The sequence below is a fragment of the Fukomys damarensis genome, unplaced genomic scaffold, assembly GCF_012274545.1.
Source record: "Fukomys damarensis isolate Sample0158 unplaced genomic scaffold, DMR_v1.0_HiC HiC_scaffold_34, whole genome shotgun sequence".
NCBI classification, from domain to species: domain Eukaryota; kingdom Metazoa; phylum Chordata; class Mammalia; order Rodentia; family Bathyergidae; genus Fukomys; species Fukomys damarensis.
This window is the reverse complement of record NW_022900946.1, coordinates 20,108,618-20,125,568: the sequence shown is the minus strand read 5'-3', so window position 1 is coordinate 20,125,568 and position 16,951 is coordinate 20,108,618. Positions and strand designations below refer to the sequence as shown.

The 16,951-nt window shown below is 42.1% G+C and overlaps 2 protein-coding genes across 2 annotated transcripts; both read left to right on the top strand.

The window, feature by feature from the left end:
* The first annotated feature begins 2,623 nt into the window (after positions 1-2,623).
* LOC104876229 (olfactory receptor 1F1) lies at positions 2,624-3,562 on the top strand. The gene has a single exon (XM_010644187.2). It carries the CDS (start codon positions 2,627-2,629, stop codon positions 3,560-3,562), a length of 936 nt encoding a protein of 311 aa, XP_010642489.1. The 5' UTR covers positions 2,624-2,626.
* Positions 3,563-10,766: 7,204 nt separating this feature from the next.
* On the top strand, positions 10,767-11,705 carry LOC104876145 (olfactory receptor 1361). The gene has a single exon (XM_010644027.2). The coding sequence runs from the start codon at positions 10,767-10,769 to the stop codon at positions 11,703-11,705; it is 939 nt and encodes a 312-aa protein (XP_010642329.1).
* The last annotated feature ends 5,246 nt before the right edge of the window (positions 11,706-16,951 follow it).

Sequence of the window (16,951 nt, the reverse complement as noted above, 5' to 3'; positions counted from 1 at the left end):
ACTGGCTAGGGAAATAGACATGACCTGCTAGTTACAAAGACACTGGAGCATTTGCACAGAACAGTTTCCAAAGCCCTGCATGTGGACTTCTTGTGAAAACTTGAGGGGAGTTTCAACAGGATCACCTGGACCAGGGGTGTGGGACCCAGATGTCAATGTTCTATTGGGTTTTCTCGAGATTTGGACAGTAGAAAATGTCACAAATGTCAAGAAGAGAATGCTATTGTGGCTTTCCTCACAATATCCCACCCTGATTTTTCCAGGGGTTTTCTTTATCTTGTTTTTTCCCCCCTTTTACTTGGCCAAAGCTTGCTCTGCAGAGCGAGTTTCTCCCTCATTATTTTTCAAATAAACTTTGCCACTGCTTCTTGTTCACTTCATTCAATTCTGTGTTTGAGATGAGAAGAACCTGGAGTCTCACCCCAGAAGGAGTGGTGAGCAGGCCAGAACCTGGTAACCGGTGAGCCACTTTTAGGAGGGGCTACTGACAACATTGTGGAGCAGCCAGCCAGGGAGAACCAAAAGCCAGGAGCTTCTGATAACAGTTTGATTACCACAAAACAAAAACAAAACAATAAACCTCCCAAAAAAACAAAAAGATGGACTATGGATGCTGTCACCCAAAAGACCATACGTTAAAGGTTTGGACCCAGGGTGATGCTACCGAGAGATGCTGTGGACCTCGAGGAGACCCGGTTTTGTAGTGGTCCTGAATCCATCAGGGACATGGCCTCAAACAGCACTGTGAGACCTCACTTTTGCTCTCTGCTTCCTGGCTCAAGATAGGACTGCTTGCTCTGACCTCTTCCTGCCATCACTATCACAAGTTGACTGCCAATATGCTGCGAGTACAAGGCCTTTCTGATAAAATTAGCCATCCTCTTCTCTTTGAGAGCTGGTTTGGAGGTTCTAGCAGAGGAGAGCACTTACTCATACTCCCTGACTGGGAAATGGTCCTCCTCTATGGGGAGTGGTTGTCTCTTCGACTGAGTATGCAGCTTGGGAAGGGCCGCACATGGAGTGCAGAGGGAGGAAGCCGACACCTGCCTCGCCAGCCAAATCAGCCGCATCAACCCCGGCAATCAACCCTGGCAGATGTCGCAGCCAGATCGCCCTCACATCCCTCATTTTCTGTGTTTGCAGCCGACAACCTGAGTGAAGCATGCTGGAATGCAGCCAGTCCTCGGGAAGTGACTCAAAGCCTCAAGTGGGAAACCATGAGGACTTTCTCCAAATAATACCGTCTCTTGCCTTTGAGTTTGCTTCTTTCACGCCTGCCTGCTTCTCAGATAGGAACGGGGAAGGCTTACACATTGGGTCCCAGCCACATGTGACAAGAACTGGCTATCGTTGATCCTACATCCAAATAGTCTGGTCCAACCGGCAGTGGTTAGGAGGATGGGAGGTAGTATTTACGTGTGTCCCCAGGCCCTATGGGGACCATGTACACTAGGAGGTTCCATGCCAAGAGAAGTGGGCAAGGTATTCTGAAAGGTAGCTAGAATTTGTAGGCCTAGAATTTGTAAACCACGGCATGTTGAGTTGTTTTGAAACTGACCTCCTTCAGAATCAGGCCACATTTTATCACATACATGGTAACACAGTAAGCCAACCATGTGCTGATCTTCTCTGAAGATGATTAGATGTAAGAGAGCAAAGACTGTACAAAAACCACAGGATAAGATTCTCTCTGATCTGTACAAGAGGAAATAATAACTGCATTTCCACATCTGTGGGCACAGGCCCAGATCACCAAGGTGATGAGGTTTTAAGTCCCAAGAGATTTTATCTAGGATTTGTCTCTGTTAATATAGCTTCATTTCTAACGCCTTTAAGTTTTGACCGAAGAATTCCATCTAAACTTTGGTGATGTTCTTTGTCATCATTTTGTGGTCCAAAGCCTCCCCCCACATAGTTGAAACAATTATTCTCTTCTTGTCTATAATGAGGCTCTTGGGGAGTGTGACCCCAGTGGCCAGAGAGGCTCCAGTCAATGCCTCCTCTGCACTTGATCTTAGCCAAAAAGCTGAGAAGCGATTCAACACCGTCTCAGTGATTGCCCCAGACACCCTTCCTACACAGAACATTAAGATCACCTCACCAGCTCCCATGCACTCAGGACCTGTCCATGTCTACAAGACAGCCTAACTGCTACAATAAAGGGACACACTGGCCAAGTGCATAGAGGTAAAGAGCAATGAATAGTGATAGCAGCCACCTCCCTGGGTGTGGTTATCTCTGGTGTAGGGATAATTGTTTTACGTGAAGTTTTTTTGATAGGAACCTCTTTTGCTACATCTTTCAAATATGGGAAATAATAATGAGTCCTGAAACCTTGGTGGTCATTTGAGATAAACCCAGTTATTATCATCTCTTATCTCTCTGAGCTACTAATGATTCAGACAGATTTGGGCTGCAGGGAGAATAGAGAGATAAGCAGGGACACACAGACCCCGGTAAGAAAAGCATCAAAACTAAGCGGTAGGAATAACTGTGGGGTGGGGGTGGGCACAAACTCTTTAGCAATTTTATCAACTAATTTACAATTGGGCTCCTTCCTGGAGCCCAATCATATCCAAATCATCCTGTTTGGGTTTTGAATTCTCTGTCTTCTGGGCTCAGCATCATGAGAGGCCTGAACCAGTCCAGCATCTCTGAGTTCCTCCTCCTGGGCCTCTCCATGCAGCCCCAGCAGCAGCTCCTCTTCCTGCTATTCCTGACCATGTACGTGGCCACTGTCCTGGGGAACCTGCTCATTGTCCTGGCCATCAGCACCGACAATCGCCTACACACCCCCATGTATTTCTTCCTCAGCAACCTGTCCTTTGTGGACATCTGCTTCTCCTCCACCACTGTCCCCAAGGTGCTGGCCAATCACATGCTTGGCAGCCAGGCCATCTCCTTCTCTGGCTGTCTCACACAGATGTATTTTCTCTTTGAGCTTACTGACATGGACAATTTCCTCCTGGCTGTGATGGCCTATGATCGCTTTGTTGCCATCTGCCACCCCTTACATTACACCACAAAGATGACTCATCAGCTCTGTGCTGTGCTGCTGGCTGGATCTTGGGTTGTCGCCAACGTGAATGCTCTGTTACACACCCTGCTGATGGCTCGACTCTCCTTCTGTGCAGACAATGTGATCCCCCACTTCTTCTGTGATGTGACGCCCCTCCTGAGACTCTCCTGTTCAGACACTCACCTCAACGAGGTGATGATTCTTTCTGAGGGCGCCCTGATCATGATCACCCCATTTGTCTGCATCCTGGCCTCCTACATGCGCATCACCTGTGCTGTCCTGAGGGTTCGGTCCACGAGGGGACGATGGAAAGCCTTCTCCACCTGTGGCTCCCACCTGTCTGTGGTCTCCCTCTTCTATGGCACCATCATTGCTGTGTATTTCAACCCTGCATCCTCTCACTCAGCTGAGAAGGACACCATAGCGACTGTGCTGTACACAGTGGTGACCCCCATGCTAAACCCTTTCATCTACAGCCTGAGGAACAGAGACCTCAAAGGGGCTCTAAGAAAAATGGTCAGCAGAAATATACCTTCTAACTGACTAAGGTATCACGGACCTCTCTTTTCCAGGCAAAGAAATATTTACCAGCTCACTGAAATGTAGCGATCTCTCAGTTTCTTCAAGGAATTTAGAATAACTATGCTCAGTACATACTTACCATGAATTTTGGCTTAGCTATGACCCTACTCCTCAAAATATGTGATGAAATTTATTTATAATTCATATATCTTAAATACTTTTATGGAAAAGTTGAAGTCTTTTCTTGACCACTTTGCAAGCCTACATGTCACAAATATTTTGCACTTCTTTAATAAATGCTCTCAGAATTGATGGCATTGGTTTTCAATCCAAGCTGCCTGTTAGTATCACCTGGGGATATTTGAAACTGTCTACATGGATGGTTGGCCTAACTTCAGCCTGTTCAACCAAAATCTCTGGATGCCATTTGGACATAGCTGTTTTTTCCATGAAGTTCCTCAGGGTTCTAATGTACTTGCTGAGCCGATCATCCTATTCTTTGGAGTCCTTTGTGGCTCATGATGATGAGTGAGCCTAGAAACCCTCAAGGAATATGAGGCTCGATGTGAATAAAACCAGAGGGGATGAAAAATAGATGCACCGGCACCTCTGTGTGGGCCAAAGCCTTGTGCTGAGAAGATTACACCTTTGGCCAGGACACACGTTCCTGAGCCTCACACAGAATCCTGAAAGTTCTCAGACTTTTTAGTGTCTCATCATCCAGTTTGTATCCCTTCCTTTAGGGTGCTATATTTATCATGAGATATGCCTTTATTTTTGAAGGAAAAGGTCAATATTTGCAATTCTGTCTGTCAAGGAAACCTTGCCTCTCTCTGCCTGGAAGCAAATCCTCCCAGGATCCTCAGGAACCAAGTCAATGGCTCCTGCTCTTCGAAGCCTTTGCTGATTTGTCTAAGCTGAGATTTCCAGTCCCTTTCCTGGGCTCTGCAAGGAAATGTCTCTTTGAGTCACCGTATGGGAAGCTGTCTAGTCTACTTGTTTCCTCGTATCTTGACACTGGTATCTGTCCTGACTCCTGTTTCATCTTCCACAGATGTGAGATGCTCAGGACTCTCAGACACTATATACTGTGAGTGCCCTGTGCAATGCTTGGCTCCCAGCAAATTACACACGAAACCTACTTCTAGTGAATAAGTCAGTACCTGAACGCAGTCTTTCAATTTGACACACTTATTTGGGCAAGAGGCTTTACAATTTTTATTCTGTGAATCACAGTAGGATATTTGTGCATTATAAAAACATCCCACAAAATATAAGAAAATTAAAGTATCATGTAAAACTACTGCAAAATATTTTTAACCAATGTTGACCTTGTCTTTACAGTTTTGCATCTGGATTTTCCCACTTGCCATTTTCCATGTTTTCAAACACCTTACAGTGTGGTGTTTATGGTTATCTGACATTTCATAGTATGGATTACATAGGGTAGGACTAATTTGGTCAATTCCCACCTTCAAATGGATTCAACTCCCCACAAGTGCAAACTGCAGAGCAGCAGGACATCAGGCTCACAGAACTTGGCATCCAGTAGCATTTCCACAGATAATCAGTCCGAGTGTTTCAACATCAGGGTCGGCCATTGTGTCATAGTCTAGTTATTTCCACCCTGTGGCACTGACCTTCGCTATCATGTAGCCCTACGTTTCCTGTTTGTTGACAGGGAACCCCAACACTCACTTTCCAGTGGAGTCAGGATGCCCAAGGCTCACGAGTGTCATGTATTCACTCTTGGGCTGTGCACGTGGTATATTTGTCCTTGTAATCTTTTCTGCGCTTTAACTGTAAGTGTTCAAGAAGCAAGTCACTACATGGGTTCCTTCAGTTTGGTTTTTCCAGGTATATTCCTCCTGCCTGTTCTCTTCAATGTTGCCTGAGCAATGTGACTTGAGAAGTTGGTCTTGTGCTCAGTGTCATGGACTTCTTTCAATGACTTTTCCACTGTATCTGCTGTGTCAAAAGGAAGAATTTGATTCAATTTTCTCTCTTGGAAAGAAGAGTCAGTTTCTACCTCCTTTTTTTTTTTTTTTTTTTTTTTTTTTTTTATGGCACCACCCACCATGTTGTGACACAGCCAGGGTTCTTCACTAGATGGCAGCACCACGCTTTTGGAACTTTGCAGCTGCTGGAATTGTGAGCAAGGGAAGCCTCTTTTTATGTTACCTGACATCAGACTTTCTGTTATAGAAACACAAAATAGATTAAGAGATCTTGCAACTCAGAGTAAGGCTCAAGGATATCACTTGGCTATTGCTTGGGTGACTGTTAAAAATTCATGATCTCAGTCTCTATCCCAGAACTCCTGAATCAGAAACTGCATTTTAACAGCACTTCCGGGTGATTTCTGTGCATGTTAATGGTTCCAAATTGCGACTCTAAGCTTCCCAAGATTTACAGTCTAGGAGACAGTGCTGATGCCTGTGTTTGTTTCTACAAGCTGTGGCCCAAACTGCAAACATAGTGGAGATAATAAAGATTTGTGCTTTGTGAGTCAGACATGGGGTCTGTCTTTGTGGCATCCTAGGTACCTCTTCCTATTTAATTAGGATGATGGAATGCATTGTTGGTGTACAATGGTATGGGTAGGAAACCCATGGTGACCACAGAACCTATATAGAAACACTGAGAAAGGGGAACCAAAGTTTCTGGGGTGGAGGTCAACCAAGCTGAGGTGGAAACACTGGGTGAATGTGCATTAGTGGTGATGGATTTATTCATGGACTCAGCATCTCACACACTGTCTCTAACTGTGGAATTCACATCAAAATGCCTATGATAGTTGCTTAGATGTCCCTAGTGATCCTGGCCTTGTGGATTCTCTTCCCACATCTAACTGGGATGGCTATGTGAGCAACAGTGTGCTTACAAAATAATGGTGTCAGCTGGGGCTTTTTGCTCAGTCACACTATGCCTGCCTCACAAGCGATAGGTCCTGAGTTCTATCCTGGTACAAAACAAGAAGCAAGAAACAAATGATGGTGTATCCTGTGAAAATTGTGTTCTGTGCTTTTCTGGTATTTTGTTCCAAGATACTCGAGTTCTGTCTTTCACCCAAGAAAAGAGTTGTGGAGTTTCTTTTTTCTTGGTACTGGGTATCATACTCGGGAACTTGTGCTGGGGAGGCAGGCAGCAGAACCACTGAGGTAAATCCCCAGCTCTGTTGTTTCCTTTATTGAACTTCTAATAGTCTCTTTAGTAAGTACAGGTAGTTTGACAATTGTTTCAGTAGCTCAGCAGATGACAAGCTTCTTTCCTAGAAAGGATGTTTCTTCAAAACTGTATCATGTATATCAGATTTCACATTTTTGGTTGTTTTTCCCCCTTGTGTTCTTCCAAGCTTCTAGTTACAGGAAAAAAAAAAAAAAGGAAATGTGTCTAAATGTCATCAGTGTTCACTCCCTGTGACAGGGATGAGGACTTTAAATAGACTTTAATAGTTCAAAAAATAATAATGCTGAAAGCACTCTACAAGAGGCTGAATGCAAAAGTAAAAAGTATACATAGTCGATCAAGCAGGAGTTTTTAAACATTTTTTCTATGCACTTTTTAATTTCAGTGATTGTTTAATAAATATGTCAAGTATAGAACAAACAAAAGAAATGATGGTTTGTGACTTCTGGAGATAGGCTGTAGAAGATTTTGTGGCTTCCTTCTTGCTCTCTCGGATCACTTGCTCTGGGGAACCAGCTAGCCCATGTGAGGACATATCCAGTTAACTCTGTGGAGAGGCCCATGTGAGGCCCCAGGGTAGCTGCCAAGAGACATGTGAAGATGCCACTTTGAGAGCTGTTTCTCCAGCTTCCGTCAAGCCATTGGACGACTGAGACTATGCAGGCAACTAAAGTATGGCCTCCTGAAAACCTTCATTCAGGACCATTCAGCTAAACCTCTACCAGATTCCTGAACCACAGCACCTATGTGAGATGAATGCTTAGTATTTGAAGTTTCTCTGCTTTGGAATACCTTGTTTCTTCCATAATAGATAATTGGCGGGCACGGTGGCACACGCTTGTTATCGTAGCATTCCAAGGCTGAGTCCAGAGTACGACTGTGAGTTTGAGGACAGCCAGGGCCACCTATGAGACTCTGTGTCAAAAAATTAAAACAAAACAAAAGAAAATAGTGTCCATTGAATCATTGTTATTCATTTCTACACTGTCACCAGAAGTAGCTGACCTTGTGGAATAGCGAAATGGCCTTTGAAAGACTCAGTTTTGGCATCATTTGAGGCTAGTCTGTAGGTTTAGGGGGATATTTGCATGTTATATTGTGTGATTCATACCAGTGGACAATGTATGCTGAAATTTCTTCCATCTAAAAATGTATCAAGCAAACAAACAAGGGGATAGGTAGACACACCTCATAGTACTTACACCACTTTGCTTCTCATCCCAGAAACACTGGGTTCTGCAGAGGCTTCTTGCTGACTAATTTGAGGCCTATTTATTACTGAATAAACTAACCAAATGATGATTCAGGTGTCATATGACTTTAACTAGCAATAGAAAATTGTGTTGCTGCTACACAAAGGGAGCAGAAAGGATTACAGAGAGAAAAGTCTCCCTTCTGCCATGTCCAGTGATGGCAGTTAATGAATGAGAACAGTCTTCTTATTCACTAGGACTGTAAGGAAGTTGAACATCTGACATGAAAGTTTTGGGTTACTATATCAGGATAAATTCCACTCAGGTGTTTAAGTAGCTTTATTCCTTTTCTCTCCTCTTTCTCCCTATTTTACTCTCACTAAGGATGCAGAGTTATTGGTTAGCTTTGTGTCTTTATTCAGATGTCTTCAAATGTCACGATGAGTCATGATTAACGCAGTAATCAATGGGACTTGTAGTTGTCTCCTAATGTGTGAAGGATAGTTGTTTTAGAAACAGAAACACTAAACTTGCTGGTACATGAATTAAGTAGAACTCTTGAAGATATTGGCATAGGCAAAGACTTTATGAACAAATCCTCAGTAGCATGGGAACTAGCACAAAGAATCAATAACTGGGATATCTTCTTTTTAAAAAGCTTCTGTACTGCCAGAGGTAGAGATAAGAGACAATCCTCAATGTGGGAAAATATTCTCACCAGCTGTTCCTCAGAAAAAGGCCTACTATCGAGAATATATAAAGAACTAAAAAAAATCAGACTCCCCAAATATAAAGACCCAATTCAAAAATGGGCATCTGAAATGAACAGACATTTCTCAGACAAAGAAATAAAAGCAGCAAATAAACATGAAAAAATGTTCCACATCATGGGTCATTTGAGAGATGCAGATGAAAACAACACTGAGATTCCATCTCATCCCAAAAGAATGGCTGCTATTTAAAAGAAGGGTTGATTTAATGAATAACAAATGCTGTCAGGGTTGGGGGAGATAGGAACCCTTTTCCATTGTTGGTGGGAGTGCAGACTGGTGCAACCACTGTGGAAATCAATATGGAGATACCTCAAACAACTAGGATGAGAAGTCCCATTTGACCCAGCTATTCCTCTGCTGGGTATTTTCCCAAAATGGTTTAAATAATGATAGCACAGTGATATATGCTCACCCATCTTTACATTGGCACAGTTTGTAATAGGTAAAACTTGGAAAGAGCCCAATTGCCCATCAACTGGAGATTGAATAAAAAATGTATTTTTTTATAAATGGAGTACTATTCAGCCATAAAGAATGACAAATTAGATATATTTATAGCTAATGGATGCACATGGGGGCCATACTCATAAGTGAAATTAATAAATCACATGTGTAAATATTGAATAGTTTCGCTGTGTGAAAAACTAAGTGTGTAAATAAGGATCAAAATGTACAATTGATATTGTGTAATACAAAGAAAAGATCTAAAAGAGTGGAGGAAGTTGGAGGGTAAGGGAAAAGGGAAAAAAATGTGAAAAGGAAAAATATAGAAACAATGTCTTTGTAAACATGGAAGGGCAGAAGGGGTGAAGGGAGGGCTGGGGAATGGGCAAAACTAACCAAGATAAGTCATGTAAAAGTACAAGATCCCAAAGATGAATTAACTGTATTGTACACCTAAAATGCACCAATAAACTTAATAAAGAAATCACTCCTTATCTAATTACAAAAAGATTACTCTTTACATCAAATACTTTAAAAGATCAAGTTCAATGTTGTACTGCTACCTTTTCCTCACTGTCCCCGTTCTGCCTCCTGTCTGCAAATGTGGCATTAGCTCTATGCAGTAAATGACAAGATACCAGAAATAAGGTGGAGTGGTTTACACCGATAACACTGAAAGAGCCTCAGCTTCTCAGCTAAGGAAAAGTAGAAGAAAACATTTTAATAATTGACTTGCCAAACCCATAAATTTAATGAGATCAGCAGGTTCTGCAATTTTGAAGTCTAAGATATTTCTCTGAAACACGTGTCTCATCAGATTGCTTTATGTGCAAGTTCTGACCCAGGAGTTAGATGATAAACTTTGTGATCCTTGTTGGTCCACTGGGATCAGGAAATAGGTGGGATAATTACTTTGTGTTTGTCTCTAATGAGACTCTCAGGGATCTAGTCCCAATGGCCATAAATGCTACTGTAAATAACTGTTTAATTATGCCAAACAACCTTCCTACCGAGCAGATTAGGCCATGACTATCTGGTCTTCTCTGTTTCAGAAGCTGCCTATGTCTCTGAGACTTTCCAATTCCTAGAGTAAAGAGGAGAACTGACCAACAACCCCAACGTGAAGGGCACATGATGATAGCAGCACTGGCCTCTCCAGGTCCCAGGACATCAGCGGAGATAACAGTACTTCTTTACTAATGAGGGATGTCCTCTGAAGGAACCACCTTTGCTCATCCTTCTGCATCTAGGGAGGAATAACACAGTAGGTGAATCCATGTTCTGGAGCTTAAGACAAGCAGAGTGATAATCAGTGGTTTCTCGTGTCCTTGTGAGCTGCCAAAGAGTAGGAGAATGCTTAGCAGAGAACTCTATAACAGAGGTCTACATAATTGCAGTGAAAAGCTGTGTGCCTCTATATTTTGTTTTAATGTTATATGTTGTTAAAGTAGAAGAATGTGTCCATTGGGCGATTGTCATCTGGGATTGAGAGTTGAAAGTAGACTCAGCAGCTCTAATGAAGATTGGCTAATGTGACAAAGGATAGAACAAGACTTGTTCCACCTAAGCAGTTAGGTTCTGCATTTCTGACCTCAATCTCTCTTCTTTGCAACTGCATGCAAGACTATGAGAAACCTGAACCAGTCCAGCATCTCTGAGTTCCTCCTCCTGGGCCTCTCCAGGCAGCCCCAGAAGCAGCAGCTCCTCTTCGTGCTATTCCTGTCCATGTACCTGGCCTCTGTCCTGGGGAACCTGCTCACTGTCCTGGCCATCAGCACCGACAATCGCCTACACACCCCCATGTACTTCTTCCTCAGCAACCTGTCCTTCATGGACATCTGCTTCTCCTCCACCACTGTCCCCAAGGTGCTGGCCAATCACATGCTTGGCAGCCAGGCCATCTCTTTCTCTGGCTGTCTCACACAGATATATTTTCTCATTGTGTTTGCTAATATGGACAATTTCCTCCTTGCTGTGATGGCCTATGATCGCTTTGTTGCCATCTGCCACCCCTTACATTACACCACAAAGATGACTCATCAGCTCTGTGCTGTGCTGCTGGCTGGATCTTGGGTTGTTGCCAACCTGAATGCTCTGTTGCACATCCTGCTGATGGCTCAACTTTCATTCTGTGCAGACAATGTGATCCCCCACTTCTTCTGTGATGTGACCCTCGTCCTGGGACTCTCCTGCTCAGACACACATCTCAATGAAATGATGATTCTTTATGAAGCAGGGCTGATCATGATAGCTCCATTTACTTGTATTCTGGTGTCATATATCCTTATAGTGTGGGCTGTCCTGAGGGTCCCATCTAGGAGAGGAAGATGGAAAGCCTTCTCCACCTGTGGCTCCCACCTGGCTGTCGTTTTCCTCTTCTATGGCACCATAATATCTCTGTATTTCAACCCTTCATCATTTCACTCAACAGAGAAAGATACCGCAGCTGCCATGATGTACACAGTGGTGACTCCCACGCTAAACCCTTTCATCTATAGCCTGAGAAATAAGGACATGAAAAGGGCTCTAGGAAAAGTCATTACTATAAAATTTTTCTCTACTTAATGATGATATAGGCTAGGGAAATCATGAAAGATTAAATTAATTTTCCAGAAAATCTGTTTTGTTTTTTCTGCTATATGAAAATTAGTATTTATCCTTTGTAAAAAAACATCTAATATCTACCTAGGGAGAATAAAGCCCTTCACATAGACTCTTTAGGTTAAAGATGGAAAGAGCCCCTTAGATCAAATGACCATCGTAATTGTCAGTATCCGGTGGACAAAACCCACTGGAAGCACAACTGTTGCTGAAAATGCTTGCTGTATTGCTCATTACAACAAAGGAGAAGGTGTACCTGTGGGGAATAGTGAGGCTTGTCACTGTAAGTGTGCCTGAGGATTTATTCTAGGCCCTGAACTTGTGTGAAGTGACGAGGAGTGATGTTGAGGCTTGCTGTAGACGTGAATATCTTAATACATCTCATCTGGAAGGAGGGAAGGTGTGGTTGGCAAAGAAGTTCAGCTGCACATATGAGCCAGTGTAGGTGATAGTGCTTGCTCATTTTTGTGGCCAGGACAATATTCATATGTGTGTGCTCCGTTGTGATTAGAGCTTGGTCTTAATTTGTCTTGACCTCTCGCAGTCATAGTGGGATTATTTGATATTGATATTCTGTGGAATTTTGTGTGTCCCTCGGATGAGCACCAAGACCAGTAGTTGTGAGGGCCAGGATGGCTCTCCAAGATTGGGGTTGTTTACTTTAACTTACAGGGAGACTTTGAGGAAGTACACCTAAAAGGAAGATGAAATTGGTAAAGAGGAAAGAAAAGATGGGTTTATGCAGAGCTTCAGGAAATCCTAATTCTTCCACTCATTTGCCCTAATTTCTTCTCTCTTCTCGTCTAGGTTAACGTTACAGTAGAAATATGGGTAAGTTAAATAAGAAAGAAATGTATTCCATAATGCCAACGCCTGGCCATGTCAAACAACTGCAACTTGTTGTTGTTTTTTTCATCTCCTGTTCCATTTATGTCAATATATGTGTGTATTTAATCATATTTATTTATTTATTTATGTAAATTTTTGTAGTCCTGGTGATCGAACTCTGGACCTTGTACTCACGAAGCAGGCATGTTGCCACTGAACTAAATCCCTGGCCCTGCAGGCATTTTTTTATTTAGGCAATAATTTATAATCTGGCTTTTCCAATTTTATTTTATAACAAAGCTTCTACAAGTTACCACATACTTTCTACAATTTGTGTAACATCCTTATATATTTCTTAGTAGTAATTGTGCTCCTAAATTAAATCACAAAGGAAATTTACTATTTAAAATATACTTTAGAATTTACTTTGAAAATTAGTGAATAAAAAGTTGAATATATATGAACTGATTCTCTTCTTGTTTTTGACTTTTCAGCATTTTTACACTGATGTGTGCATTAGTGGATTTCTTTGTGTTTATGTTACTTGAAGTTGAGTAAGCTTGCTGAATATACAGGTTGTAGCTTTTTAATAAACTGAAGATACTTTAAGCCATCATTATTCAAATCTCTCTCTCCCTCTCTATTTCCCCTCCCTCCTTTCTCTTTACTACTCTGATTATGTATATCTGGTGCACTTAATACTGTCCACATTTCTTTAAGTCTCTGTTCATTTCTCATTATTGTGTTTTCCTCTCTGTTCTTCATCTTCCCTAAACTTTATCAATAAACCATCAAGCTTGCAGAGTGTTCCAACAGTTCAAGTCTGCTGAATCCCTGTAATGAATTTTTCATTTCAGTTACTGAATTTTCCAACTCCAGAATTTCTATCTGGCTCTTTCTCTCTTCTTTATTCATGCATTTGTTTCTATGAGTACACGTTGGCAGTACATCATTATTACATTTTTCATAGGAAGTTGGTGAAAGTACATAATTCATCTTAATTCTTAATTTTACCCTCCCCAACCCTCCCTGCTCCTTCCAACTCTTGGTGTCCTTACTACTTTATTTTTTTACAGTTCTTTTTCACCAATCCCTTTTCCCTTCCATCCCCCCAACTCCCTTCATCTCTTGTTCCTTCATCTGTTTGAAAAAAATCTTCCTATTTCCTATTTATCTTTTACCTTGATCCCACTCTATATCTCTGAGTTTCTTATAGAAGAAAAAACATGCACTTAAGCTTCTGTGTCTGACTTATTTCACTTGCTACTATAGTCTCAAGGTGCATCCATTTATTTACATATGAATGACTCAAGTTTATCTTTCTTCATGGCAGAATAGAACTACATTGTGTGCAAATACCACATTTTGTTTACCCATTCATTTATTGCTGGGCATATATGCCATTTCCTAGGTTTAGCTCTAATAAATTGTGGTGCTGTGAATATGGATATGCATGTGTTCATTGTAACATGATAACATACCATTTCTGGAAGAGTCCTAGAAGGAAAATAGCTGGGTCAGTGAAAATTCTATTTCATTTTAAAGGGATCTCCATCGTGTTTGTACGAGTTTACATTCCCACCACCATCGTGGTTTACATTTTTCCACATCCACTCTACCATTTGTCATTACTGATTCCTTGATGAAAACCACTGTTTCTGAAGTAAAATGGTATCTCAATGTTTACTTTGAGTTTCTCTACTACTCAGTGATGTTGAACATATTCCATGTAATTATTTTCCATGTGTACTTGCCATGTGTTCTACAAAGTGGATTTCATTTCACTTGCCTATTTTATTATTGCATCTTTTGTGTTTTTTGGGGATCTAACAATTCAGAGTTATTTATTTATTCTAATTGTAAATCCTCTTCCCCATTCTCTACACTCTGTTGGTTCTTTCCTTCACTGTGCTGAAGCTTTTTAACTTGGTACCACCACATTTGTTTATTGGGGCATTATTTGTTGCACTATTGGAATTCTCTTCTGAAAGCCATTGTATATGCCTGCCTTTGTTTTAAAGATTTCTTTATCACTTTATCTTCCAGCAGATTATCTCCTTTTCAATCTGATGTGGCAATGTCACCCTACTTCATTTCATTATTTAATAATGCTATCTTTGACTTGTGAACATTTTATAATACCTACTTTGAAAAATTTAGGTTTAATCTGACATTTACTCTTTCTCAGGCTGTTTCTACCAAGTGCTCTTCTGGAGGGTGAGTCACGATAGCCTAATTCTGTGCAAGCTTTTCACTTTCATTTTGTTGTAAAATGGACATTTTGGAAAATATCACCTCTCTGGTTATTGGTCCCTCTTCCTCTGCAACTTGCTTATTTATCTGCTCATTTAGTTATTTAGTCATGACTGTGTTTCAGTGAAATCCACCCCTCGGGCCCCTTCCACAACAGTGTTGAGCCTGTGATGTTCATCATGCAGGTGCACGTTGGGCATGCCCATAGCCACCTGAGATGACCTTAAGCTTGGAAGGCATCTCTTACACGCATAACACACTAGCTGTAAAACTCCGGGGATTGATTGTCCCAATGTTCGAGCCCAAATTCTCTACCAAAGACTGTAACCACATTGTAAGTCCTTTAGAGGAATTGTTTGTGAGGTTCTTGTTTGGTATGTATTATGGCCCTGAGAAGGGCTCCTCTGTTTCACTTGCCACCTTTCTCTGGCAGAGTAGTTAGCCTCCAATAGATGTTCATTACATGCAAGAATCTCTTCACAGTTGTCTTTCAACTGAGCTTCCACGGTTCTTGAGAGTGCTCTCAGGTATAAACTTCATACAGTGTTGCCAATTAAGACAGATTCTTTTCTTTTCATTTGAGACAGGGTCTTCCTACATAGTTGAAGCTGCCTTTGAACTCAGTATGAGGTGGCCAGGATGGCCTTGAACTCGAGGTGATCTTCCTGCATTGGCCTACAGAGTGCTTGGATTACAGGCATATCCCAGCATTGCTGGCTAAGCCAGTTTCTTAGGAAAGAGATCAAGAGCTGTTCATGGCCTGCTTCTCCTCTTAGGTAAAATCCCTGAGCCAGTGCTCTGGAGATGAGGGTGGGAACAATGACAACATTCTGAAAGACACTCGCTCCAGGTGCTGAAGTCATGCTGGGTCGGTAGGTGGGTAGGTAAGGGGCACAGAAAGTCGAGGTCCATTCAGGTTGCCTCTCCTTGCATGGAATCATAGCCATAAAAGTACCACAGTCCGCTTGGGGTCCAGTGTTCTCAGCAAGCCATGTTCAGATGTGGGTTGGGAAGAAGAATGAAGCCTTTGCCTCCCAAGTGCACTCACTTAGGAATCAAACTCAGCAACAGGAAAGCTGGACGCATTAAGCACAATGCTGAAGTGCACTGGCCTGGGGATGGGGGAGAGAGACCCTGTGCTCCTGGCTGCAAGAGCTCAAAATGAAGCTCTGCCTGCCTGAGCTGGGAAATTCCAAAAGGGCTGCAGTGGTCTTGGATCAAATACCACTTACTCTCACTTTCATCCTGAGTGCTCATAGATTTTTTTTGAAGATTTTTCCTTTACCTGCTGTTCACCTTTAGGGTACTTTTCAGGGGCATTGGGTGATTTACACCAGTTTACTGCAGTGAGAATAGATTCTTGGGGTGCAAGAGGATGGGTGGTAGCAAGTTGATGAACATTTAAATCAATAGCTCTTGAGTAAAGCAATTTACCCTCCTAATGTGGGTTGGCCTTATTTGATCCTTTGAAAATATCCACTTCCCATGCAAGAGGGAATTCAGCCAGCAGGATGCCTTTGGATTTAGAGTGTAGTATCAACTCTTCCCTGGGTCTCCAGTCTTCTGATTGACGCTGCAAATTTTGAACTTGCCAAGACTCCATGACGACATGAGCAAATTCCGCATAATTTAAAATCAATCTCTGTCTGTCCATCTGTCTGTCTTTCTATCTCTATCTTTCACAACCAGTGGTTTTGAAATAGGAGAGGAGGATGTGGCAAAAACTGAGTAGCCAGCAGACATGACCTGCTAATTACAAAGATAGTGGAACATGTACACATAACAACTCCCAAAGCTCTGCATGTGGACTTCTTGTGAGAACTTGAGGGGAGTTTCAACAGGATTGCCAGGACCCGGGGTGTGGGATCCAGATGTCAATGTTCTATTGGGTTTTCTCGAGATTTGGACAGTAGAAAATGTCACAAATGTCAAGAAGAGAATGCTATTGTGGCTTTCCTCACAATATCCCACCCTGATTTTTCCAGGGGTTTTCTTTATCTTGTTTTTTCCCCCCTTTTACTTGGCCAAAGCTTGCTCTGCAGAGTGAGTTTCTCCCTCATTATTTTTCACATAAACTTTGCCACTGCTTCTTGTTCACTTCACTCAATTCTGTGTTTGAGATGAGAAGA